At 42.1% G+C, this 26,635-nt stretch overlaps 1 protein-coding gene and 1 long non-coding RNA gene across 2 annotated transcripts in view; one reads left to right on the top strand and one right to left on the bottom strand.

Annotated features, from left to right (window-relative positions):
- Window positions 1-7,529: 7,529 nt before the first annotated feature.
- The window catches only part of TOP2A (DNA topoisomerase II alpha), a 33,097-nt gene continuing 13,991 nt past the window's right edge, over window positions 7,530-26,635 (bottom strand). Inside the window, exons 14-37 of the mRNA XM_066587345.1 lie at window positions 26,355-26,465; window positions 26,159-26,264; window positions 25,517-25,626; window positions 24,616-24,708; window positions 24,414-24,528; window positions 24,215-24,336; window positions 23,401-23,549; window positions 22,570-22,801; window positions 22,346-22,480; window positions 22,060-22,260; window positions 21,759-21,954; window positions 19,007-19,098; window positions 16,918-17,058; window positions 16,723-16,806; window positions 16,413-16,610; window positions 15,147-15,282; window positions 14,906-15,058; window positions 13,688-13,850; window positions 13,210-13,283; window positions 11,979-12,113; window positions 11,425-11,615; window positions 11,148-11,241; window positions 9,564-9,748; window positions 7,530-9,417 (exon numbers count right to left, since the gene is read on the bottom strand). Coding sequence (XP_066443442.1) covers window positions 9,271-9,417; window positions 9,564-9,748; window positions 11,148-11,241; window positions 11,425-11,615; window positions 11,979-12,113; window positions 13,210-13,283; window positions 13,688-13,850; window positions 14,906-15,058; window positions 15,147-15,282; window positions 16,413-16,610; window positions 16,723-16,806; window positions 16,918-17,058; window positions 19,007-19,098; window positions 21,759-21,954; window positions 22,060-22,260; window positions 22,346-22,480; window positions 22,570-22,801; window positions 23,401-23,549; window positions 24,215-24,336; window positions 24,414-24,528; window positions 24,616-24,708; window positions 25,517-25,626; window positions 26,159-26,264; window positions 26,355-26,465 — 3,363 coding nt within the window. The 3' untranslated portion in view covers window positions 7,530-9,270. The remainder of the gene's footprint in view (window positions 9,418-9,563; window positions 9,749-11,147; window positions 11,242-11,424; window positions 11,616-11,978; window positions 12,114-13,209; window positions 13,284-13,687; window positions 13,851-14,905; window positions 15,059-15,146; window positions 15,283-16,412; window positions 16,611-16,722; window positions 16,807-16,917; window positions 17,059-19,006; window positions 19,099-21,758; window positions 21,955-22,059; window positions 22,261-22,345; window positions 22,481-22,569; window positions 22,802-23,400; window positions 23,550-24,214; window positions 24,337-24,413; window positions 24,529-24,615; window positions 24,709-25,516; window positions 25,627-26,158; window positions 26,265-26,354; window positions 26,466-26,635) is intronic.
- On the top strand, window positions 14,269-24,797 carry LOC136588263 (uncharacterized). The gene is made up of 4 exons (XR_010787560.1): window positions 14,269-14,413; window positions 19,103-19,242; window positions 21,790-21,973; window positions 24,188-24,797. It is a non-coding gene; the product is annotated as an uncharacterized lncRNA (long non-coding RNA).

Raw genomic sequence — 26,635 nt, 5'->3', positions numbered from 1 at the left:
GATGAGCGAGCACGCTCGGATACAGCAGTTACTCGAGTGAGTATCGCTCTTCTTGAGTAACTGCTTACTGGTCTGAGCGTGCTCGGGGAGGGGAAGAGTAAGAGAGATCTCTCTCTCTCCCGCCCGCCCCCACCTGAGCACGCTCGGACCAGTAAGCAGTTACTCGCGAAGAGTGATGCTCGCTCATCTCTAACGCCTGGGGAATGCCTTTTGCCTGAGAGTGTTGTGCCAAATACAGCAGAGGTTCCATGAACCATGAATACAGAGGTGTATCCTGACATTCTAGACACTAATGTGCTGCTGACAATGTGGTAATACTCTGGGAACGGTCAGCAATACTTCCAACAAGACAACATGCCTTGTCACAAATCGAACGCTGTTGTATGTTGGTTTGAGGATAGGGCTGTTCCATGATTGGACCGGCTGCACAGAGTCCAACCTAAACCTTACTGAACAGCTTTGGGATGAACTGGAACATCGGGGCAGAAAATATGAACAGGGTCCATCTTCTTAGAGAGAACTCACCAGATGTTTGCAGGATGAACGGAGGGAAATATCAGCTGAAGTGTATCAGACGTTCATAGAATGTATGCCACAGACAGTATCCCATGTCATTAGGGCCAAAGAAGGCCCCACTAAGTATTAACATGTGGATATAAATACGACTTGTGATTCTTGCTCAGGTCTCCAATTACGTTTGGTGGGATACTATAAAGACAAAACAGCAGAGGACAGACTCATAGTAACATAGTTTGTAAGGCTGAATGAAGACAATGTCCATCTAGTCCAGCCTGTCTAGCCTCCTATTTTTTTGATCCAGAGGAAGGCAAAAAACCCCAAGAGCAGAAGCCAATTAGCCCTTTTGGGGAAAAAATTTCCTTCCCGACTCCCTAATGGCAATCAGACTGTTCCCTGGATCAACCCCTAATAGTTCCTACCTGTCTGTATACCCAGATTAACAATTAACCTAAGATTTATATCCTATAATGTCCTTCCTCTCCAGAAAGACATCAAGTCCCCTTTTAAACTCCTCTATGGATTTTGCCATCACCACTTCCTCAGGCAGAGAGTTCCACAGTCTAACTGCTCTTACAGTAAAGAATCCCTTTCTGTGTTCGTGATGAAACCTACTTTCCTCTAATCGTAGCGGATGCCCTCTCGTTACCTTTGCAGTCCTGGGTATAAACAGATCCTGGGAGAGATCCTTGTATTGTCCCCTCATGTACTTATACATGGTTATTTGATCACCCCTTAGCCGTCTTTTTTCCAGGGTGAATAATCCCAATTTGGATAGCCTCTCTGAGTATTCCAGTCCCTGCATTCCATGTATTAGTTTAGTCGCCCTTCTTTGAACCCCCTCCAATACCGTAACATCTTTCCTGAGCACCGGTGACCAGAACTGTACGCAGTATTCCATGTGGGGCCTGACTAGTGCCTTATATAATGGAAGGATAATGTTCTCGTCCTTCGCCCCTATACCTCTTTTAATGCACCCCAAAACTTTATTTGCCTTTGCAGCAGCTGATTGGCATTGGTTACTCCAGTTTAGTCTATAGTCCACTAGTACACCCAGGTCTTTTTCCATATCACTTTTCCCTAGTGGTACCCCATTTAGTGTATATTGATGACATCCGTTTCTCCTGCCCATGTGCATAGTCTTACATTTATCAACATTGAGCTTCATTTGCCATTTTCCTGCCCAAGCCCCCAGCTTATCCAGGTCCGTTTGTAGCCGCACATTGTCGTCCGTTGCATTGATTATATTGTATAATTTTGTGTCATCTGCAAATATTGATATTTTGCTGTGCAGCCCCTCTATCAGGTCGTTGATAAATATATTGAACAGAATGGGGCCCAATACTGAACCTTGTGGCACCCTGCTAGTGACTGTGGTCCAATCAGAGTATGAGCCATTTATTACCACCCTCCGCTTTCTTTCATTAAGCCAATTTTTAACCCAATTACACACGTGTTCACCCAATCTGAGCTGCCTCATTTTGTATATTAGCCTATTATGTGGCACGGTGTCAAAGGCTTTAGAGAAGTCCAGACATACGAGATCAATAGACTCTCCCAGGTCCAGCCTAGAGCTTACTTCATCGTAGAAACTGATCAGATTTGTCTGACATGAGCGACCCGTCATGAATCCATGCTGGTGAGGAGTTATTCCCTTATTCTCCTTGAGGTGCTCAATCGATGGCGTCTCTCAGAATCCCCTCGAAAATTTTTCCCGTTACTGAAGTGAGACTTACCGGCCTGTAGTTACCAGGCTCACTTTTGGTCCCCTTTTTATAAATTGGAACCACATTGGTACAAAGCTGGTCTTGATAGTGTCTAGAAATATTAGGTATAGCGGCCTAGCTAACTCATCACTTAGTTCCCTTAGTACCCTTGGGTGTATTCCATCTGGACCTGGCGATTTATCGATTTTTTTTTTTTTTTTTTTTTTTTTTTTTTTGATTTTTTTTTTTAAATCTTCTTTAACCTGTTCCGCACTTCCTCCGGCGTTAGGTATGACATATTTTGCGAGGGGTTTATTTTATTCCCCTGTATCTCGTCTGGCATTTCCTTTTCGTTTGTGAATACGCTTGAAAAGAAACTGTTTAATAGATTCGCCTTCCCTCCACAATCTTCAATGATTTCCCCTGCATTATTTGTTAAAGGGCCAGTGCTCTCCCTGCAAATCCTTTTGCTGTTAATATAGTTGAAATAGTTTTGGGTTGTTTTTGCTCTCTTTGGCGATCAGTCTTCCCGCCTCCCCCTTAGCAATTTTGATCGTATCTTTGCATATTTTGCTTTTTTTCCCTGTACGATTTTAGTGCTTCTTCGCTGCCTTCTTGCTTTAGTAGTTTGACCCCCTTACCGTCTTGTCGAGCCACATTGGTTTCCTTTTAGTTGAGATGCGTTTATTTTTAAAGGGGATGAACTGCTCACATGAGGTGATTAGGATCCTTTTAAACTTTTCCCATTTGTCCTCTGTACTGATATTTGTGAGGCTGTTGTCCCAATTAATGTTACTGATAGTAGTTCTGAGCTGATCAAATTTTGCTTTACTAAAGTTTAGTTTGTTTGTCGTTCCCTGATAAGGCTTCTTATTGAATGACAGCTGGAAGTTGATTATATTGTGGTCGCTGTTCCCCAAGTGCCCCTCAACCTGTACCCCCTTTATTCGGTCTGGTTTGTTAGTTAGTACTAGGTCCAGAATGGCCCTCCCGCTTGTTGGTTCAGATAAGTTTTTGAGAGTAAGTAAAGATAATTATCACCCCTGTGAGATTTGCAGGTCTCATTTTGCCATATTATATTCAGATAATTAAAGTCCCCCATTATAATTACTTTGTTGCGCTTTGACACCCCTTCTATCTGCCTTAATAGTAAATTTTCAGTTTCTTCTGTTGCTTTTGGTGGTCTATAGAAGACCCCTATCAGGATTTTATTTTTTTCTTCCCTGTATTTCTACCCACAGAGATTCCACCTGTTCTTCTCCTACCCCTATATCCTCCCGTAGTCTCGGATTTAAGTTCGATTTGACGTACAGACATACACCTCCCCCTTTCTGGTTCCTTCAGTCTCTTCTGAAGAGATTGTACCCCTGTCAATTCGCCGCCCAATCACACTTATCATCAAGCCATGTTTCCATAATTCCAGCTATATCATAACTCTCATCAGTCATTCTTGCTTCAAGCTCGCCCACTTTACCAATCAGACTTCATGCATTTGTGGTCATACAATTGATATAGTTAGTTTTGTTGCTATTCGTACTTATGGCTGACCTCATATTTCTAACTGTACTAACCCCCACTCCCCCCCCTGCGCTCAACCCCCATTCCCATTTCTTTGACCCAGGTCGCTAACTACACTGACTACCCCACTATTTCTCTTTTTGCCCTCCCCCCAGTCACTAGTTTAAACACTCCTCCAGCCTTCTCGCCATCTTCTCCCCCAGTACAGCTGCACCCTCCCCATTAAGATGCAGCCCGTCCCTACAGTAGAGCCTGTAGCCGACAGCAAAGTCAGCCCAGTTCTCCAGAAACCCAAATCCCTCCTTCTTACACCAATTCCAGAGCCACTTGTTTACCTCCCTAAGATCCTGCTGCCTTTCTAGTGTGGCTTTAGGTGCAGGTATTTCCTAGAAACTACCCTGGAGGTCGCGGTCTAAGCTTGAACCCTAGGTCCCTGAAATCATTTTTGAAGGCCCTCCATTGACCTCTAATTTGTTCATTGGTGCCAACGTGCACCATGACTGCTGGATCCTCACCAGCCCCTCCCAGTAATCTGTCAATCCGATCCGCGGTGTCAAACTTGAGCGCCAGGAAGACTCGGATTTCTAGCAGGTTGTGTTCTGGCTAGTGGAGGTATGCAGCATTTAGTACAAAGTAAAGTTGGAAAAAAACTGGTAATACAAATACTATATAATAATGGGGACCCCAAATATTTAAAAGCCTTTTATACTTTAAAAAAAAAAACTTTCCCACCAACATCCCAGAAGCTACATCCAACATTACAAGGTTATATCTGTTCATGCTTATATAGTATGGGCAGAGAGTTCAATTCAATTCTGATGTATAGCGCCACACAATCCCCACAGATAGAGCACATACAATTTCACAAATTGCATTATTTATTGCTTACCTGCCACGGCTCCGATGCTTCTTGCCTGAATGAGCTCAGTGTAAGGCAGGTGCATTAATAGAAGCTAGGCACCTGCCAGCATAGCCTGTAGTCTATATACAGTCAATGACTGGGCACTCAACTAGAATATAGGAGCCTATACATACGATTTACCAGGGTGTAGCGGTACATTTATTTCAACATACTGTTCATATAACACAAGTTAAAATTGAACTTTTTTAAAAAAAACACCTTATCCAATGCCGCGCCGTAGCGGAAGAGCGTGTCATCAGCGGCACTTACGAATTCAAGTATTTACAGTGAAATCCTCAGTGTATTGTTCCTGGGGATCTATCAGTGCAGAAGTCAAAAGCGGAAAGTTCTAGGAATGACAAAGATAGATGGAACTTTAAGTATTCCAGTGAGGCCCAGAAGTGGCAGTCCTGTCTTTCTGGTGACGAGTTAAAGGGAACCTGTCAGCACTTATGAGCACCATAAACTAAGATATGGTTCTCACAGAGCAGGTCCTGCGGAGTCCAGGGATGTGCTTTACATGGTTACCCATCTCAGTCACCCATGAAAGTTGTCTCATCCCCATAGTTCTCTATGGGAGTCCGCCACACTGCGTGTAAGTGGGGAGCAGTTTCTTCGTTAAACCATAATGTTTTGTTTTATGTGCCTATGGCTTTAAGAGTGGGAGGAGTTAAGGAGCAAGGCTTTTGAGCAGGAGAGTTGCCCAGAATTGGGCAGTCAAGAGCGGGTTGTAGCCAAGAGAGGAGCTGTTAAATCTAACGGGGAAGCCGCTGTGGGAGAAACAGTAGCCACCCTATGGGTGTGAAGGTCTTGGCTGGAACCACCTGGGTGGAAGTACCCAGAACTACAGAGCGCCCGGGCCGGAACTCATTTTATTGTTGTTCTGTTTATAAATTTAATAAGCTTGGCATTTCCTGCGCCGGGCTTAGTACAATTTTCCCACATGTCTATCTATTCAGCACATTCCTGGAAACTCCATTTGCCTAAACAAAAATGTATGCCAGTCTTATAAGCCCTGCCTACTTTTCAAAAAAGTAATAGGGGTAGCGCCGAAAGAAAACTTGCAAGTTTTTGTGCAAATACCTGTATACAGAAAACTTAGCAATTTTTTTAACCCCAGAAACTGGCATAAAACTTTTCATAAATGTGCAGGGCTGACTTAAACCAGGCGTGTTACATGGATGGTCTGGGTGCACAAACTGTCCAATGGTCCTTTTAGACTGGCCGATTCTCATCTGAAGGAGCAAGAGACGTCACCATTAGCTGATTCGCTTTTGGACAGCCCGTTTAGACAGGCAAATGCATCGTTGGCTTCGTCAGTCTTTCCCATTCGCTGTATAAGTGACAGAGAGACTGAATGAGCGATGCTTAAAACACAACGATGTTTATGCCTGCATAAAATTAACGATAAAAAGTGAGCAAATCCCGTTAGTTCTTGGCTGCGTTTAGACAGAACAATTTGTTGAATGACACTCAGCACCGTAAGGTGTACAGCAGTTTACACAATGGATAATTAAAAGAAATTAAAGAGAAAAAAAAAAAAACATTCCCGCAATTTTTCTTTGCCTGTATAATGCAGAATAGGCTGCTAAAGAATAAGGTAGATATTTGCGGACATCTTTGTTAGTTGATGTGCCGGTTACAGGCTGTCCGACATCTTGATTCCTTCTTGCTTTCATACAACTCCCCAAATGCAGCCTACATTTCCCATAATGCCTCTGGCTCTTCAGAGAAAGGAGGGTGTTGTCTCCTCAAACTGCACTTGCTCTGCACCATCTTAGGGTGCAATGCACAAAAACGCACGCGATAGTGTGATGTTTTTGCGCTGAAGGCGATTGTGATTTAGAAGCATGTGCAACCTCATTCGTCCCCGATGGGTCCCACTTCCTACAAATGCGCACAAAGAGAAGAGCATGTGTTTTTTTTCTCTGCGGATTTTGTGCACAAATACGTCCATGATTCCACCCTTAGGGCGGCTTCACACAAGCGAAATTCATTGTGTGCCACCTGCATAACAGTGCCACCCATCGCCATGCACTAGATAGATAGAACATGCAGCAATCTTTGTTGCATGCGTATTTCATGCAATGTGTGAGCCTATGGCAAATTGGTACAGTGTATTACACGCATGTAACATATGAGTCTGTGTCCTCTATGATACAGCTTTACACCACAGAGATTCTACCATCACAGCAACTGTATCATTTTCACTTATTAAAAAAAACATGAGGCCAAAGAGCCTTTTTAATAAATAGTGATTAAAGGCTGTTTTAGATTTTAGTTATTCTTTTATTCCCTATGGCAGATTTGTATATTAACATTAATTGAAGGCCCAGGTAGTTGGAAAGTTATGGAATTGTCCCAATAGAGGTTACTACCCCCCCCCCCCCCCCCCCAATAAATGTAAACAAAATAATCACATTGTAACCTTCATGCTGCGGGGTCAGATCTGCTAATAATGGCAGTCTAGAAGCAGATGGCCTCCAAACACTAACTAAAATATCAAGTCTTTGAAGCCCTTTGCAAGAATTACTGACTGCCAAGTATCAACCTTCATTAACCCTTTCCAATCCACTGTCTGACGTCTTCAGACATTCTGAGTGAAGGCTGTACAGCTCCAATGCCGGAAGAAGTCCAGCAGGGTATTCTTACTGTATATTACTGGCCGCTTTGTTGTTGGGGGCCTCTCCAGCATGTCCCATACCATAGTACCAGCAGATGCCGCCATTGTATAAAGGCAGAAAGAGAAGGCCCCCTAGGAAACCCTGAATCCAAAATTGGATTCTAAAGGGTTAAAACAAAAACAAAAAACACATTGCTATGGATCCCCATCATGTGTTCACAAGGCATTTAATACCATTTTATATTTTAGAAACAAAACACCAGAAGAGTTTTTAGGGTCTTTATTACAAACTGTACTGAAAGGTAACAAAGATAAAGACTGAAAGAACACAGACAACATAGAAATATAGGCAGGTGCCTCTCAGAGACTATGTACATTGGAAGAATAAAACCTGGATCAGTGAGATAACAGAGCATTACACAACACCGTATGAGCTAACTGGCCAGCTAAGTTCATTAGGCCGACCCACAGGCAGGTTCATGTGTCACAGGGAATCTAAAAGAGAAATCACTAGAGAACAGGGCAGTGTTAGAGCTACAGGATGTTCCTTTGGGGGGCATTGCTAGGGACCCAAAATATCCACAAACAGTAAAACATACTTAAACCAATTTTATTCCTGCATATCAGTCTGAAAGGCTCAAAACAAGAAGTTTCCAAATACCCCCCCAAAAAACTTTAAAAAGGAATCTGTTGCCATATTTTTGCTGTCACTGAACGCACTATAAGGTAGTGGCTGTCTCATTAATTGTAGGGATACGTCTTCTGTATGCATCTGTGCAGTAGTTTGGGAGAAACTTGCATTTAATTCGTAGCAGCCAGCCACAGAACTAGTCCTGCATATTCATGTGCTGCAGGGTAACCACACCCACCTGCCAATGATTGGCAGTTCTATCCCTATGCACAGCCATAAGCAAACTGCTGCTGTCAATTAATGGCTGGAGGACTGGGTGGGTGTAGCTAGCCTGCAGCTCATGAACATTCAGGACTACTGTAGGTAGTCATCAGTAGCAGCACATGCATGGAGAAGTCAAGTTTCGCCAGAACTACTGCACAGATGCACCAAGTGGACATATTACTAACAGGCACTACCTTATTTTGCCAGAGGGGTGCAAAAAAATGGTGAGTCTCTTTAAAGAAGTTACTCAGGCTTTTTAATTGATGGGCACATTTATGCATCCGTAATACACTTAAGTGAAATTGGCCTTAGAGTAAAATCTGCCAGTACGTGGGAAGCCTTGACCCTCCAACTAACCCCTGTCTATTTCTTGGAAAAGTGGCAAGAGCAGCATAAAATACAAAAGTATCACAAATTTCAGCACAAATATGGTGTGTCTCAAAAGTTGTGACTACTTTGTGATAGAAATCCTCCCCCACTCAGCAGAACTTTAAGCTTCTCTTGCAACTCCTGAGCAACTTGGAGTCTTCATTCTGCAGAGACAGGTGGCGGTCTGCAGCATACTGTGCATTGACTGTCACACAGTGCAGTCCACGGAGCAGATACCGTGAGGTGCTGGAGGTGAGGATATATGCACGCTGCCGCACTGTGCATTACAAGAAAAAGTTTCTCTTCACATACTGCTGGCAGGATGTTTGCGGCAGTGTGCTTGCAACATGGGGCACAGCCTCCAAATCTCTAAGCCTAGCAACACCCCTAGTATTAAGGAGTTAAAAATGAACCTTACCAGTTAATAAAATCAATGTGACTCTAGAATAACCTAGTAAAAAGGCAGGTACCAACTGAAAACAAAAACGTCAAAGGCTGCAAGCAATCCGAACACCCACACTGACTGTGGCGTCATTATAAAAAGGAGCGGGTGGTAATAAATAACTTGATAGTGTCTAAAACCCAACAAGATCAAAACTATTTAGGTTTTAAGATACACAAATGTCACCTTTTAGCAGAACATCTTAAGAGGTACTGCTAAGATCTTCCGTGGTACAGTGCTATTGGAAAAATAAATAGCTGCCTTCATTTGGATAGAGAAATAGAAGGTATGGGAAAGAGGTTAGAACAAGTCTTCATCAGAGTCTTCTATGTATGTGATGGGTTTCTTTGCACGAGCCGTTCGGGAACGAACTGGAGCAATGCTGCCACCACCTTCAGAATCAGAGCAGTCTATAGTGAAGGAATCATCATCTGCAGCCTTTGATTTCTAAAGAAAAAGCAGAAGGTTACAGCAAAGATTTACAAGGAGGGGGTGCTGGTAGAGAGCATCATAAACCCTGCGAGATAGGACTAAATGGAGGACTTTTTTAGAAAAAGACATTCCATTTGGGGTACTGTCCAAACTTTTCTTACCTTAGATGGCTTAGTTTTCGGTTTCACGCCAATATCAGAACCGGAGTCAGAATTACTCTTCTTCTTACGTGGCTTTGCAGTTTTCTTGGTAGGTGGCATTTCATCATCAGAATCCACATCCTTGGCTGCAGTAGATTTGGACGGCTTTTGCTTAGACATTGCCTCCAAGAGGGAAGGTTTTTTGTCTGGACAGAGACCAATGTGTTTATACATGAGATATCAGCAATTTGGAATACAATATAACTTAAGGGGAAAACCCCCTAAAGTTTGATATGACCCCACCCCTCTATTACTTTAATATGCCATAACAGGATATTTTATAAGGGGCTAATGCAACACACTTTAACACCTCTATAGATTACCCCCAAGTTATGTTAGTGAGGAAAAGGCCAATATATACAGTTTTGAATGAGTAGATTTTAACTGCAGTGATGGCTGCCAATTAGCAGCTGTGCTTCCTTGTACCTCAAATACTTTGGCATGCAAGTGAATGGTCGTCCCCCTCACACCTCTGTGAAACTTTCCATAATTAGGCATCAGTTCCCTCCTTCTCGTGTTCTCTGCCTTCTTCAGTAATAAAGCACTCTCCTCTTAGTATGCCTCCAGGTATTTTCTCTTCCCCTCTCCGTACCCATTCACTTCCTATCTGTGCCCTCCATAAAGATTACTCCTCTCCTCCTGCATCTTTCATTAGCCTACCGATATCCATCCCTAGTCTGGCTCTAAATTCTGGTGTGCATATTTGTTTAATACATTATAACAAGGATTCCTAACTGGTGTGCCATGGGCAAGGAGACAAAGAAAAAAAGTTGTCAAACACTGCATTATATATACACCCCACAAGAAGGAAAAAAAAAAAAAAAAACATCCTGCAAAAAACAAGCCCTCATATGACTTACTTTAAAGGGTTTCTGGGAGTAAACTACTGATGACTTATCCCTCAGCATAGGTAACGGATAGTTGATCGGGGTGGTCCGCTAATCAGAATTCCCGCTCATCCAAGAGGCCATGGCTTTTATTTGAGAGCTGCGGCCTCTACTCAGGCATGTGACACGTTTACCAGTCAACATAGTTCAAGAGCAGCTCTGTCCCATTCAAGTGAATGACCTGAGCTGCAATACCAGGCACAGGGGCTATACAATGCACGGCACTGTGCCCGATATGGACTGAAGTGATAGGAGTGGTCACGTGAATGCTGCTGTCACTTCAATTAGCTGATAGGGAGGGATCTCAATTGGCGAACCACCAGAGATCCAACTATTGATGACTCAATCTGAAGATTGGTCTTCAATTGCTTACTCCTAAAAAAAAACCTTTAAAGTGCATGTGTAGGGAAGGAAGGTGGGTGGGGGAGGAAGAGATTATGTACATTGAAACAAAGGGCGTAATTTATTTTTCTGTTACTAATACTTAGGACTAAAATTAGCAGTCAAGTAGGGATATTTAAGACATCTATTCAAGGAGCAGATTTGTGAGATCACGGTCTTGTAAATATTTTAAGGCAGATGAAATTAAGATGATCACGACAGACTGCTAAATACACGTTATGGATGAATCACTTATTCCACGTATCTACTTGCATACCTTTCTTAGCAGCAAGGGAGACTGTCTTAATGCCACCACCTTCAGAATCAGACAGATCTACAGTGAAGTCGTCACCATCTAATGCCTTTGTTTTCTAAAAAAAAAAAAAAAAAATTATTAGTGTTTAGAAGGTCACAGCAAAGTGTCTTTTTTCGGGGTTGGGGAGGGGGTGTAAAAGAGAATGCATCAAACAATAAATTTTTATCCTGAATTGCTGACTTTGAGACTCTTTCAGGGTGCAGTATTAAACTTGAGGTGCTGTCCAACCTGTTCTTACCTTAGAAGGCTTTGTTTTCGTTTTCAGGCCAAAATCTGAATCGGAGTCAGAATCTGAGTTCTTCCTCTTGCGCGGCTTTGTAGCCTTCTTGGGAGGTGGCACATCATCAGAATTCACATCCTTGGCTGTTGCAGCAGTAGTTTTGGATGGTTTTGGCTTAGATAGTGCGTCCAAGATGGATGGCTGCTTGTCTAGACAAAGACCAATGCGTTTATTTACATGAGATATCAGTCATTTGGAATAGACTGCAAGCTCTGACGTTGCTGATATAATATGGGCAACCCTCTTCATTTTTCGGGTTTTTTTAAGTACCAAAGTACCTAATTTGTCCTCACCCTCTTAATTATGTCATAATAGGACAACTTACAAGGGATTAACACAAATCTTTTACAAAGGGTGCAGGGACTGTGAAACGGAAGTCATAATTGAGAGCTGATGTGCGTAATCTACTGTCTTGTAAATAACTTCAGCAATTAAAATGAAGACGCTCAAGGCAGAGTGTTAAATACACACTACAGATTAAACGCTTTCATTCTGTGCATGTGTTTGCATACCTTTCTTTGAAGCGGTGGACTCTTCCTTCTTGCCACGTTTTTTAGGAGCCGCTTTTTCGACAGCAGCTTTTCTCTTAGTGGCCGCTGTCACTGGTGGCTTAGTTGGGGCCTCATCATCACTGTCAACTGACACCACTAAAAGGTGGGAAAAAAAGCTTTGTGAAACCTTTCACTGCAACCGTTTTAAAGCCACAAAGCATCAGGCATACGCAATTCAAAACAGCAATCTCACATATAAGGTTTGTAAGTGACAAACTGTTCCTTAAAAGAAATTTATTACCTATACTTTTTCTACTATTTAAAAGCAGTTACAAATTGTTTTCCTAAGTGGTTTTTATTTTCAGAGTGTAGATTTAATTCTATTCTCTGTACATGACTAGGGGCGGACATCTTGCCTGTGCTGCTATCAGAGATTTGCTTTACAGCAGTCACATGGGATCACAGGAATCCGTAGTCTGGAGTTGTCATTGACTTCTATGTGAAAGACTTGTTGGCATGCTCTATGACCTGTGCATGGAGGGGAAGGAGGTGAGTGGCAACCATTATTGTGAATAATGGATCCTGTGTGTTCATTTACACACACACACTTTTGTTGTAATCCTGCATTACATGAGAATGAGATGACTAATGCAAATGGTCTCTACAGAACAAAAAGTCTAAAAAGTGACTCCACTGCTTCAGAATAAAATTCTCCCATGCCAGGAGAGTATATTACCTACAATTGCTCTTTGCTGTCCCTCTAATCCGATGATTTCGAGCCCTGCTCTCAGCTGTTTAAGATGACTGCAGAAATTTTCCATCTAGCTAATGCAGTGTGCACTGCTCTCTGAATAGCCAGTGCTGATCACATGAGCAGCTCTGGCCAATCTGACAGCAGGTATAGTGCGCACTGGTAGTCCTAACACTGTCAAATTCACTATGGAGAATTAAGTAATCTAAATACTGTGTCAGCCATCTTGGATGACTGAAAACATGACTCTGAAGTGGCAGATCAGAGGGACGGCAGAGAACAACCGCATCTAATATACCCCTCTTCTGGTCTTAGAACCGAATTTTGTCCGAAAACTGGAGGGTTGCTTTAATGACCAGAGTGAAAGCAGCAAAATTTCAATATATTGAAGTCAATTAAATAGGTAGTGACATGGATGTGGAGGGGAGAGAATCACCAGAAACGCTAGTATGTGTTTAACAAAAACTTTAACATTTTCTGATGCCATTCACTTTAAAATACCTGGTTGGGGTAGTTCAGGCACTTTTTCAGGAACAGTTTTAGCTTGGACCGGGCTGGGATCCTTCTTAACTTTCCTATTGGAAAACAATGCTGATAAATAATTCCATACTACATACAAGCCTGTAATTATACACAGTATAAAAATAAAGTAACTTACTGACCATACAATTGTTACAACAAAATCCTCATAACTTTACGGAGCTCTACATGACCGCAATATTTATAGTAACCAGTAGCCATAACCACCAAGCAGCGGAGGAAATATTCACACTGTAAGCTACACATTTTGGTAGATGGAGCATGGTCTTGCATAAAAGACAAGATGGATCATCATCAAGTGAAGGAAAAGTTTGTGGGCATGTATTGCTTCATAATTTTGGTAATAAGATGAATTTAAGTTGTTTGCAGACTTGCACTTTAGTACACCGTATCTAGATTTGAAACAGTTTAAACCATTATGTATGGATTTGGTACGTACGTGGCAGCAGTTTTGGGTTTTCGGGTTGGTTTAGGAGCTTCAAAGGAATCGTCATCAGAAAGTACGCAGGGATCAAACGGAGCATCACTGTCAATATCACTGTCATCATGAGACAAATTCATATCGTCCTCTTCATCTGAATCCATCACATATTTTACACTTGCTGCAAAGACAAGTCAGATGAGCTAGTTAAGCCCATTGCCAACATCCACCATACATGTATACCAGATACCAAGCGCCGAGTCATGGAAGCCATGCAATGCTCCTAGGAAGCCTACATGGACTCCCTTACATCCTTTGTGATACTCTACACAAAAACAAACATTTACCCATAGACCATGAAAGGAATGTTGTTGCATAGGTCCATCGTATTAGAATCTCCATTATTGCATCTTTGTTTTCTTCATATTTATAGTATATATTTATTAGAATGTCTTGTCTCTATTCTATGGTTCCATGTGTTTGCACTTTTCAATTGTGTACATTTTACATACCTGTCCCTATGTACACGTGGATGTTGTATTAGGACCAGTGACGGTCAGTTTGTGTTTATTGTAAATATTTTTTTTCCCCTCCACCGCGCGCTCTGGGATGATATGCATTTTCCGGGCGGTAGAACACGTGCTTGCATTCCAGCCGGAGCGTGGTGCTGGATTTGTTTGCTACAGCAGCTGCCTCCAGTGAATGAGTCTATCGCTCAACACCTATCAACACCCTAATTTACAGGTATGTTACTATACTTGAGAAAGGTGTGGGTGTTCCCATACACAAACTCATTGCATTTCCTTACTTAACTCTGTTCTCCTACTTCCTATAGTGGTCGTTCTGCTGTATCCAATAAATCTATTATTGGACTTCACCTCTCTTCTGGACCCATCGTCAGGGGAATATTACTTTACCACAAAACTCCCCTTTTCCAGCAAGTGACATTGTACTATTCAGTTTGCATACTCTTATGACCGCTGGTTTCTTTTTTTACTAACATTTGTTGTTGCATCGTGACGCACAAATTGATGCAATAGTTGCAAGAAATCAGGCAGGTTTTGAAATCTAGCAAGCTTCTGTAACGCGACCACATTCACCTTCCTTGTGATAAAGGCAGGACTACACACCGACCTTGGTTGGGGACATGTGGCCATAGTATTTAGAGTAATAGAGATAGTCGCCGACTAAGAGGACTGACAATATTTATGTACTTGGTATACATTAACATCTTACCAGCAGCCCGTCTTGGCTGAGCCGCACGTGGTGCTATCACCTCAGGTTCAGAGTCACTTTGTGAATCCATAAACTGGCTATCAGGGTCTTTTTTCACAGGTTTGAATGGGAGTGTTGCCTGCTTCTTGCCTTTAGTCGATTTTGCTTTAGTGCCTGTATAATTCAAATTTACCAATTAATAAGCCATCACATAACCAATAACCCAAAGCGGTGACTGAAGGGGAAAAAACAACACACAAACCTGGCTCAGCTTTCACTTTTTTGCCCAGTCTTTCAGCAAGAGAAATGCTTTCAGGACTATTCTCTTGGCTGTTCAGAGCACTTTCCTGCTGTTCATCATCATCTCCAAAGTCCATCTTCTTTGCAATGGATTCATTCTTAAGAAAAAAAAAACAAAAAACAAATGTACAAGGTTGTTAATGTTGGATCTCCAAAGGCTGATTAAATAGGAAGTTGCCAGGAGGACGCTCCTTCCCCTTACATTTTACATAGCTTAGTAATCCAAAAAAAGCCTGATACAAAAATCAAATAGAGAATGGATTTACAGGACTACAGGATGAGCACAAGCAACGATGGGCTTTATTTAGAAGTTCACTCAATTTGTCAAGCAATGCATCTTGGTAAGCAAAGTCTTCAACAGCCCTGCCACTGTCATCTAGAAAATCAGTGTCAATGGAGCAAGCAATACAACATATCCATCAGTAATCTTGCGCAATTTCCATGTAAGCTAACTGTGAGTGTCCTGGATGCCTGAACAGATGAAAACACACTCCAAACATTCATCTGTGCTTGCAGGTCCTAGAACATTTAAGGAAGCTAATCATGTGCAGTGTGATTTCCATGGACGTGTTAGATTACATGCCCTTCCACCAGCAGCCATTTCTTGGATGGCAGCAAAAGGGCTATTCGAGACAACGGTTAACCAAGGGCAAAGCTTGACAGAAAACTGATTATTAAGTTAAATGTATATACAGGTATGAAACCACCCTAATCCTGTACATACAGGTGGTTTCACACCTGTATACCTGTAAGTTTATTAGTAAGTAAATGTATTCCCTAAGATTTAGGCCGCCTGCACATGGGCGGAAATCCCGCCACTGAAAGTTTGCATAGGAGTGCATTACAATACGCACTCCTATGCAGACGGCCGCGCGAAATCTCGCGCGGCAAGTCCTATTTTTGTGCGGGGCACGCACTCACCTGGCCGCCGGCTCCGGATTTATATATAGAGACGCCTTCTCTTTAAAGAGTACCTGTACTTACACCTTCAGAGTGCTTCTGCTCAGTCGTCCATTTTCGGCTCTTTATGGCAGCTGAAGACAGCCTCATATAGCGCTGTTCAGCTGCTGGAAGGAGCCGGAAACGTGACAGAGAAGTGCTTTAAAAGGTGAAAGTGCAGATACTCTTAAGTTGGCAAAGCAGTATGGACAACATCCGGATAAACTCACTTTACTGTATTTCAAAGGTGCAAAATCCCCACAGTAACTAAGCATCATCCCAAACTAACCTTCACTTTCCTTTGGATCTTCTTAGTAGCCTCTGCTTTCATAGCAGTTGTGATCCTAGGAATGATCCGTCTTCCATGGGGTGATGGCAAAATCTCTTGCAACTGCATCTTTTTCACCTGTGGTCTTCCACTTTTGCCTTTTACAACCTTGCCTTTAAGGGAAGCCTGTTCATCAGCCCGCTCCCTTTCTTCTACACGCTGTGATTTTAAAGAACAAGTCTATGTTTACTAAATTCAGCTAAAATTTTACATACATTTAAAAACAGTAATTTCAATAGTGTAGGTGAAAGGAGGCAATAAAATAACGTACATCTAGTTCTTCAGCAAAGGCAGCAAGGTCAGCTTTCCACATATCAGTTGGAGACTTTTTCTTGAGATCTTCCAGCTCAGCAATCTGATAAAGACAGAAAGCTTATGCACACATACTAGATCAATACATGCCAATTTATCTCCAGAGTGGAGAGGCACTACTCAAGTTCTAGGATGCTAGGCACATAAAGCTAACCTTAGTATCTCTCTGCTTGCACAACTCATCTTTCTTTTCTTTGGTCAAATTCCACATGGGCATACCAAGGAGATAGTTATAATCAGGCCCAGTGGTTGAAGTTTCAGTGTCTTCCTCTTCAATTAACTCTCCAGCTTCTTCCTGCAAAGGAAAGTAGCAGGATATTAAAAAGCAGCTTTTCATGACTGGTATAGGACCCTCAAATATCACCCCACTGATATAGAGCACTTCTTGAAGCAAATGTTCTGTTGCTTTGTCATTTGAACCCAACGTGAGGCTGTAAATATTTTAATTACACTGCTGCTCGTTTACAGTCGATTCTTGATTGTGTCAAAAATATATATTGAATATCAGTAGTTTGGGCACACCAGTGGAAAGCATATGAGCGAGGTTTAAAGTAGTTCTACATTAAGACATATCTTAAAGTGCCACAGGGTGGGCATTTTTAGAATTTATACCCTTAAGAGCTCCAGTCTTGTGCATGGAGGTTGTGATTTAAAAATATATCAAGCAGTTAAATCAGCACAGCAGACGGACAAACCTAACAATCATCTATTAAATCCCGTAAACAGTTTTGGTCCGTGAAAAAAAACGTCAGATTTCACTGTATGTACATGTAGTTTTGTTGCATACTGGATGTTTAACAGCAGTTTGTCCACTAGTTTTTCATCCGCATGCAAAAAAAAACAAAAAACGCAAGCAGCTTAAAGGGGTTCTGACATCAAAAAAAAAAAAAAAAAAAATTGTACTCACCTTGCCTGATCGCCAGGCATGTCCCTTCCAGCCGGCATCTTCTTCTGTGCCTTTAAAGGAGATGTCCCGCGCCGAAACGGGTTTTTTTTTTTTTTAACCCCCCCCCCCCCCCCCGTTCGGCGCGAGACAACCCCGATGCAGGGGTTAAAAAACCCACCCGCACAGCGCTTACCTGAATCCCGGCGGTCCGGCGTCTTCATACTCACCTGCTGAAGATGGCCGCCGGGATCCTCTGTCTTCATGGACCGCAGGGCTTCTGTGCGGTCCATTGCCGATTCCAGCCTCCTGATTGGCTGGAATCGGCACGTGACGGGGCGGAGCTACACGGAGCCCCATAGAGAAGAGGAGAAGACCCGGACTGCGCAAGCGCGGCTAATTTGGCCATCGGAGGGCGAAAATTAGTCGGCACCATGGAGACGAGGACGCCAGCAACGGAGCAGGTAAGTATAAAACCTTTTATAACTTCTGTATGGCTCATAATTAATGCACAATGTACATTACAAAGTGCATTATTATGGCCATACAGAAGTGTATAGACCCACTTGCTGCCTCGGGACAACCCCTTTAAAGTAGAGCAGGAGCGGTCAAAAAGACCGCTTCCTGCTCTGGTCCGTCCGTCAGGCACTTCCGGGGTGAACGGACGGACCGCCCACAGCAAGCACGTCACAAGCAGTGCTTGCTGTGGGCGGCCTGTCCATCCTGCTGAACTCCAGAGTGCTGCGCATGCGCAGTGGAGACGCAGCCCGTCCTGACTCCTGTCAGAGGGCACCTCTCCACTGCGCATGCGCGCGATCCCGGAGCGGCGCGGCTCGTGCAGACAGAAGAGGAGGAACAGCGCCTGCCGGGAGATGACCCCCCCGATGTCAACAACAGAAGAACAGGTAAGTATTATCTTTTTATGCTTTAGCAGCCATTAAACCATGGGTTCCCTGGGTCCATTAGGCAGACCAGGGAACAATGGCTGCTAAAGCATAAAAACATTATTTGTGTCAGAACCCCTTTAATTTATTTCACTCCCCATCATCTCCTGGCAACATGCGTAACAAAAAAAAAAACAAAAAAAACCCCGCAGCGCACATTTGTGTAGCATCCATGTTGGTCTTTTTACACCAATAGATTTATATGGGCAATTCTGGTCTGTGAACATCAACCATAATAGGATATGTGTTTTTGTTTTTTTTAATACTTGTTTGAATAGCCAGTTTAATAGGTCCGTGTGCCAGTGTTTAGTCATTTATCAGCACAAACAGGAATTATGCCCATGGGTAATCAGTCTTTGTTTCTAACATTTCCTACTACCGGTAGCAGTTTTTTAAGGGAGGAGAAAGAATTGTACCTTTTCTTGAGTTTGTTTCCATGCTTTGATTGGATCACTGTCATATCCCCTCTGCACCAATATCTGAATCATCTCTTTCTTTGGTTTGTTTTCTAGATAGAAACACGTGCAAATCAATTTACTACACAGCTACTTGCACAATCAGTTTTTTTAAAAGAACTCCTACAAAATTGACAATTTCCCCTTAAAGGAAGTATATCAACCAAAAGCATGTAAAAAGGTGACGTGTTGAGTTGGTGAGTATACAACCACAGAAACCCTCATTGGTCACTAGAATACGAGGCCATAGCACCACCTCGAGACAAGCAGTTTTCTAATCAATCATTTTCTATTACATAATTTTAAAAAGGTACGGGTACTAGAACAATTGAAAAGAGAAATGACAAGGTCATACAGATAATGGCAAATCGGAGCCTGAGCCATAGTATATCATCACCTGCTTCACACGACCAAGGCGGATCCCACAGTGGATTCTGGCTGTAAAGCTGGCCGACGACCCTGCGTACCTGATTATTCTGCATTGCATATGACCGTGGTGGCTTGTCGGTCATGCACAGTGCAGATTTATTTATTTTTTTGCCAATACTTGTATTCCAATACTTTTTTTTTTTTGCCAATACTTGTCTTCATTGCAGTAACATTAATGGGACAGTGGGAGACAAATTCTACGATTCTATGTGCCAAGATTAGCCTACAGAGAAGAGAAATTAGGCCTTCAGAATTTGAGTTAGAGTCCCAGATTCTCTTGAAAACACATAAGGTTTGGCAATCAACCCTGTTGCAATGTACAAAAAAAATATCCAGGTCTCAAGTTAAAGATACAGGAATATTTCCCTATTTAAGGTATTATTAGCTACACGTATCTCCTCTAAGAGCAGGATACCCGAGTAAGATAGAGTAATAGATTGTGTATTTTCAATGGAAACCATTGAACCACCACAACAGAAAGCAGCATAATTCTCAAGTCCTGGGAGGAGCGCAGCAGGAGGCATGACCGCATGTGACTGAAGAGTCCGTGGGGAGAAGAGGGAGTGCAGAGCAGCCCGCGCTTTACAGTCCAGCGCCAAAGACGCAGTACAGTCCACGCTAATAGGACTGTATCTATTCTGTAAGCTGGTCAGTATGGCGACCACCACTGCTGTGTCTGTGTGCATGGTGGATTAGAAGGAAGAAAAGAGAAACGGGCTCGCAGGGGGTAGCAGATCCCCGAGAAGGCCAGCATCCGAAGCCCAGGCACAGAAAGGGGAACCGTCACAGATTCTGGGTCGCATGGTGATGTGGCTGGCGGGTCAGGGTGAAACTAGCGATTGACTGTGCCCCCCTTGCCCTCTGACACTCACTTAGATGGGGTGGGGTTCCTTTTAAACTCTATAACAGAGAGGATAGCCCCCTCCGATAAATTCTTAACTTTATGGGGATGGGCGGTGGGAGAGGGTGTAAGAAGGAGAACTACTGATTTTTTTTTTTTTTTTTTTTTTTAAAGCATAAACTTTCTAGAAAATATCTCTGCTCATCCACTAACCTCTTTATAGGCACAATTCCACATAACCCTTCCCTTCTGGAGGGTAGGGCTGGCAACAGAGTGGTTAACTTCAGCCCGTTCACTCCTCTCGGTGGGGTAACAGGGAGAGTCCTGCCAACTCTGCATTCCCATATCCAGGAGAACTGAAGATCGATTGATTGGAGGCGTCTGCCTTTTACAGTCTCCAAGCTAACATTGATTAGCTTGGTGTCTGCAGGAGGGGTATAACTGGTAGGAAGAGCTGGTCTTCAGCTGTGTCCCCCAATAATACAGCTAAGAAATATTTGTTGGTAGGTTAACGTTCAGCGCTAAAGATTTACTATGGTTAATTGTGAGCCCTGATATGTAGGCAAAGTATGAAAGTACAATGTGCAGATTAGGAAGGGAAATAAGGGGTTAAGCAAGTGTAAGGTGTATGTCATCTACCACAAACTTAGTCTCTTTGTAAAAACCTGCCATATTATTTATATTTTGGCATATTAGCATAGCCAAGGGAAAGTTGGCAGCCCCAGCAAGATAAAGAAAAGCCAATAAAAGCCTGCATAATGAACAATGGCTTTGAGAGAGAAATAAAAGAGGACCCACCCAAGAAAGAAAAGAGTTATTGGAAGCCCCATTTCCTAAGTGCAAACCTCATAATCCCAAGAGATTGAATTAAATGCTTTATAACCATCTAATGATCGAAACAGAGAGACTATATTTCTAGTCCTAGCAATAGGAGCCAGAGTAACAGCTCTATCTGCTGGGACAAACCCGGCTAGGTCTACACGAATGATAGTCCCAAGAAATTTTTTTATACAGGATGCTAGGATTTTAGCCAAAAATTTATATTGATATTCAGCTAATTAAACTATTTCAAAACATGACAAAGAGTTTTAATGGAGACATGATTAAGCATGAATGCCGAAACTCAAAAGCACATGGGAATGAGAAAAACAGCTGAGCACCACACAAGCATTAGTAAGGATGAAATATCATTGCACGAGGATATGGTCATGTGACGTTCGCTCATCGCCTGGAAATAATCAGCAAGTATTACAATTTACGTCTAAGTCTGAGGGTGCATTTACACATAGCAGTTCTGCAGCAGGTTTCACTTTTAGAATCAAATTCAAATTGGAGTGAAATCTGCTGCAGACCTGCACTAAAGTTCATGACAAAATCTACAGTAAATTAGCGATGTCCATTGCCTAGATAACACCATTATTATAGAGGTTTCCTTCAGCTCACCAATAACAATTTTGCCATCAATCTTTTCCAGGATAAAACGAGCTTGATTGCTCAGCTTGGAGGCTTCAGCGGTTAGCATTCCTAGCAACCAATCCTTCCTTAGACCATAATAACGGAGTCTCAGTTCATAAAACTCATGGAAAATATGCAGAATGGTCTCATATTTCTTCAGGCAACCGGTGTGATCAAAGAGAACCTGAAGAAAGGAGATTCTGGTAAGTACAAACCAAGCTAAACAAGACAAAATAAAAGATGGTAAAACTACTGCATTATAAACTCAAGGGCAGTGTAAAATACTCACCATTGAATTACAGGTAAGGGGGGTCTGAAGCTTAAAGACTTTGTGCAAGCCGGCAGCTTCAGCCTGAGCCAACTTCTCCTCAGTCATCTTAACGATAAACCTGACAGTAGTGTCTGTATGATACTCTTTATAGTCAGTAATAAGTGCAGGAGCCTTTTCCGTCCCATTTAACATCGGTTCCAGAACCTGTTCCTTGTAATTCTGGAAAAGATAAGTTTGAAATTTTTTTAAAAAAGGGAACAGCATTTAGTCAATGGTTATACAGAGACATTTAAATCATAGGTACCTGTGTCCATGTTCTGACAGGAAGCTCAGAGATTTCAATAGTAGTTGCATCCAGCACGGACACTTCGCCATTGATTATGTACTGGTTTGTACCAAGCCCTTCAATAACGCCTTTGAAATTCTTGTAGCTTGGGAGCTGTATAAAAATAAGCAATTTCCATGCGATCATCATTTTAAGAGATCTCATCATTGCTCATACTTCCTGTATTTTAGAATTATGCTCACCATAGGCTGAGGCTCTTCACCGTCCAACATTTTCCGGATATTGTTTACTATCTCACGGACATCATAATTGGGGATTTTACAAGACCAACCAGTGCCAATCCCCTCTGCACCATTAATTAGTACCATGGGAATGATAGGAATATACCACTCAGGTTCAACCTTCTGGTTATCATCATTTATGAACTTGAGGACATTGTCATCCATAGAGGGAAAGAGGAGACGGGCAAGAGGGCTGCAATAGAATGAAGCAAGCATATGACAAACATTCATAGACTCATTTACAAACAGACAGAAAACATACAATACAGTGGTGCCTTGGGTTAAGAGTTTAATTCGTTCCGTGACGGAGCTCTTAACCCAAAACACTCGTAAGTCAAATCAATTTTCGTCATTGAAATGAATGGAAAAGCCATTAATCTGTTCCAGATCGCGAAGCTCTCCCATCGATTTCAATGAGGATGCCGTTGCCCTATTTAAAGCAATAGGACGCCGAAACCCCTGCGGTGATTTTCAGGGAAGGGCTTTAAATATAAGCCCTTTCCTGAAAATCAGCCAAATCAGACGCAGCCCTCTCAGCAGACGGGGATTTTAATTCCCTGCTGCTGAAAAGCTTCAGAGCAGTGCAGGGAGAACAAGGGGCTAGACACGCCTGAGCCCCAGGCAGCAGCAGCGGTCCCATTGAGAGCAAGGCTTGTAACCCAAGTTTTTGCTCTTAAATCAGAGCAAAAATTCAGGAGCGAGCCTGCTCGCAAGTCAAAAAGCTTGCAAGCTAAGGCACTCTTAACCCAAAGTATCACTGTATACTGTTCCTGTCATTTTGGTCTTTATTACCTAAGCATTGTGAAGATGTATCGAGGGCTAGCAGCATCTTTACCACCGTGCAATCTAGTACCAAACTGACCGATCGGTTGCAAGAGGTTGATATTGTTGCTGCCCATGAAGTTTTGGGCCAGGTTGATAATGGTCATCATTAGAGAGGTCTACAGAAGAAAAGAGACAGAAGTTATTGATATTTCAAAAATCCCAGAGGTAATTCTAATGCAATATAGACCGCATTCTTATTAGTATAAATAAACTTCCTGCCGATCAACACTTTTCACATGTCCAAAGTTTTCTGAAAATGCAAGTAGGTTCTCTTTAAAGGGAATCTATCAGTTCGAACATGCGGTGCAAACTGTTATGTTATAGAGCAGGAGAAGCTGAGCAGATCGATATCTAGTTTTATGAGGAAAGATTAAGTACAACTTGTGTTTTATTATATGGCATCTGCTCATTCTGAGCTGAACAGTCTAACAGACGGTCCTATCAGTGATTGAAAGACTTTCCTCTATGTACAGTCTTACATAGCTGTCAATCATCAATAGGACCGCCCATTGGACTGTTCAACAGTATGAGTAGAGTTATGAATAAAAAAAAAATACAAGTTATACTGAATCTTTCCCCATAAACCTATGTCAATCTGCTCAGCTCTACCTGCTCTATAACATGCTGCCATTTGGACAGCAAGTTTGAGCTCACAGACTCCCTTTAACATTAAATGTGCATTTAAATTTGGCACCTAAATTTGTACGCAGGATTGGTGGAGGTCCCAGTGACTGGATATGTCATTTTATTATAGGAATATCAATCTAAACCAAGATCTTACCTCACCGTGATGATACGCAGACATTTCAGCTACAGAACCGGCTAACTGAGCAACCTTCACTTCTCGCTTATCATTTCTCTTGAAGCAAGTGAACAGGACTTTCCTCTGACCTGGTTTCAGACCTATTGTAAAACATTGGTTAATATCTTTAACATTTGATGAAGCTAGAGCAAGAGGACTAGTTTAAAAGTTACTTTACCATCAACTAAGGACGGAATAGAACGCTCATTATCAGAGTTCGAGAACAGAATCAGCTCTTTGTTAATGAAGTCATTGAAGGTCAAGTACTTTGTGCTTTTTCCATAGAGGTAATCCTGAATATAGAAGTTAAAAAGCAATTATTCCAATACAAAATGAGAACACTGCCAGAGAAACATCATATGTAGTGTTGGAGAATATACCTCTGGCAAACCATGAAGTCTCCTCTGCCTCCTGTCTTCCATGAAGTTTGTCAGCCATTCCTTACGGTCATCAATTTTCTTTTTGCTAAAGGCCTGAATGTTTGATTTAAAAAAAAAAAAAAGATATAAGTTTCATTTGCTGTTAACATTTATGTTCAGGCTAAAAAAAACACACTAATAAATCTCCCTCTCTTTCTCTACTGGAAGACCTTACAGTTTTAGAGTTTAAAAGAGCATATCACAATTTTGTCGTCTCATGTCAAAAAAGAATGCTTAAATGACACAGTAGGCTGGAGGTCACACTACTCAAAATAATGCCGAGGGCTATGAAACCTTTCGGAATTTCCCCAAATCAAAACCTGAGTGCTTCTTCGGTACAATTTATTTCAACAGCACTATATCACACTTGTTTAACCCTTTCCAATCCACTGTCTGACGACATTATGATTTAAGGGTGTACAGCGCCGATGTTGGAAGACGTCCATCGGGGTTCTCTTACTATATATTGCCAGCCTCTCTGCTGTCGAAGCCTATCAAATGTGTCACCTCATGCAGTACCGGCTTTAGCTAGCAGATAGCACTGTTGTATAATGGCAGAAAGAGAGTAAGCACCCTAGGAAAACCAGGATACAAATTGGATTGGAAAGAGTTAAGGAACGATGGACAATCAATACCACTTCTAAAACAATCATCATGCTGGAGATTTTTAAGTGGAAAACTTCAACCAACATAGAGAGGCCCTATGTACTTTGTTGATCTCATGCTTCCCAACAAATGAAGCTACCATTAATATTTGACTTTCTGCTTCCCCTCATAGAATGTAATATCTGGATATCTATCACATATACAGTAGTTTTGCCTTAACCAAATTAAAGTGTCACAGTGCTAAAAGACGTCTTACCAAGGTGATCGCAGCATCATCCATGGGGCCACTGTATTTGAACGGAATTCGATGTCTTTCCATATCCGCAAAATATTCTTTAGCTTCTTTAGATGTGCTCGTCCCCAGACCTATAAATAAACAAAAACACATTTCGAATGTTAAAACCATACACAGCATTTCCTTAGTAAGGTAGCTTAAAACTGAATGGCTTTTTAAAAACTGACACTATAGTTCAACATCGGCATAATTAAAATACAGTTCTGTGCATTTAGTTTAGATTCACAATCAAATTTAAGACAGAAAATATGAGTCTCTATAAATGGAAGTAGACATGCAGTTTGAGCGGAGGCCGAAAGTAGCTTCAGCAGGAAGGAGAACCATAAGACCGCCTTCACACTTGGCGTATTTGCTGCTGGCATTCCACAGCAGAAATTCTGCAAATATGTCACAAAACCATAGTGGCAAAATCCACACCTAAATGGTGTGGATTTGGCTAAGGCTCTCCACACGCACGCACACGAATACGAATGCCAAGTGCCTTTTAGCCCATGCTATGAGAATAAGTTAGGCAACACCAGTGTAAGAACCCTTCCACCACAAGAATATAAAAATGGTTCTTACTTGCCTGGTAGCACTACCACACAGGGTTTTAAAACAAACCTTTGTAGTACTTTATTTTCCAGGACTTGTGACTATCACTGCTGTTCTTCCACTCCTCAAACTCAGGTATACTGTAGAACGACAATTCCTCCTTATTTTTAGTGACCTGCATGGAGAGGGGCAAATGGATAAGATGTACATTGAACACAACAGAGGTGTGGGTGCACAAAAATAGTACAATAAGCAAATATTTCACCTTAATGATAGGCGTGATGAACTCTTCCAGAAAACGGTGTCTCAGGAGAGAGGGCCAGTTGTGATGGATAAAGTTGATCAGCAAGCCTTTGATATGGGAGCCATCTTGATCCTATAACACGTACCAAAAGCTCTGATTAAGCCCTTCATGCTCAGGTCTGCATTTTTATTTTTTTTGAAGAGGGTGGATTTTTGTTATATTTATTTTTTTATACGCTTATGGCCACCTGCACACGGTGGGGTTTGAATTGCTGAATTCACAATAGTCTCTCGTGCAGACGA

Source organism: Eleutherodactylus coqui, chromosome 13 (genome assembly GCF_035609145.1).
Source record: "Eleutherodactylus coqui strain aEleCoq1 chromosome 13, aEleCoq1.hap1, whole genome shotgun sequence".
NCBI lineage: Eukaryota > Metazoa > Chordata > Amphibia > Anura > Eleutherodactylidae > Eleutherodactylus > Eleutherodactylus coqui.
This window is presented reverse-complemented; position numbering and strand designations above follow the sequence as displayed.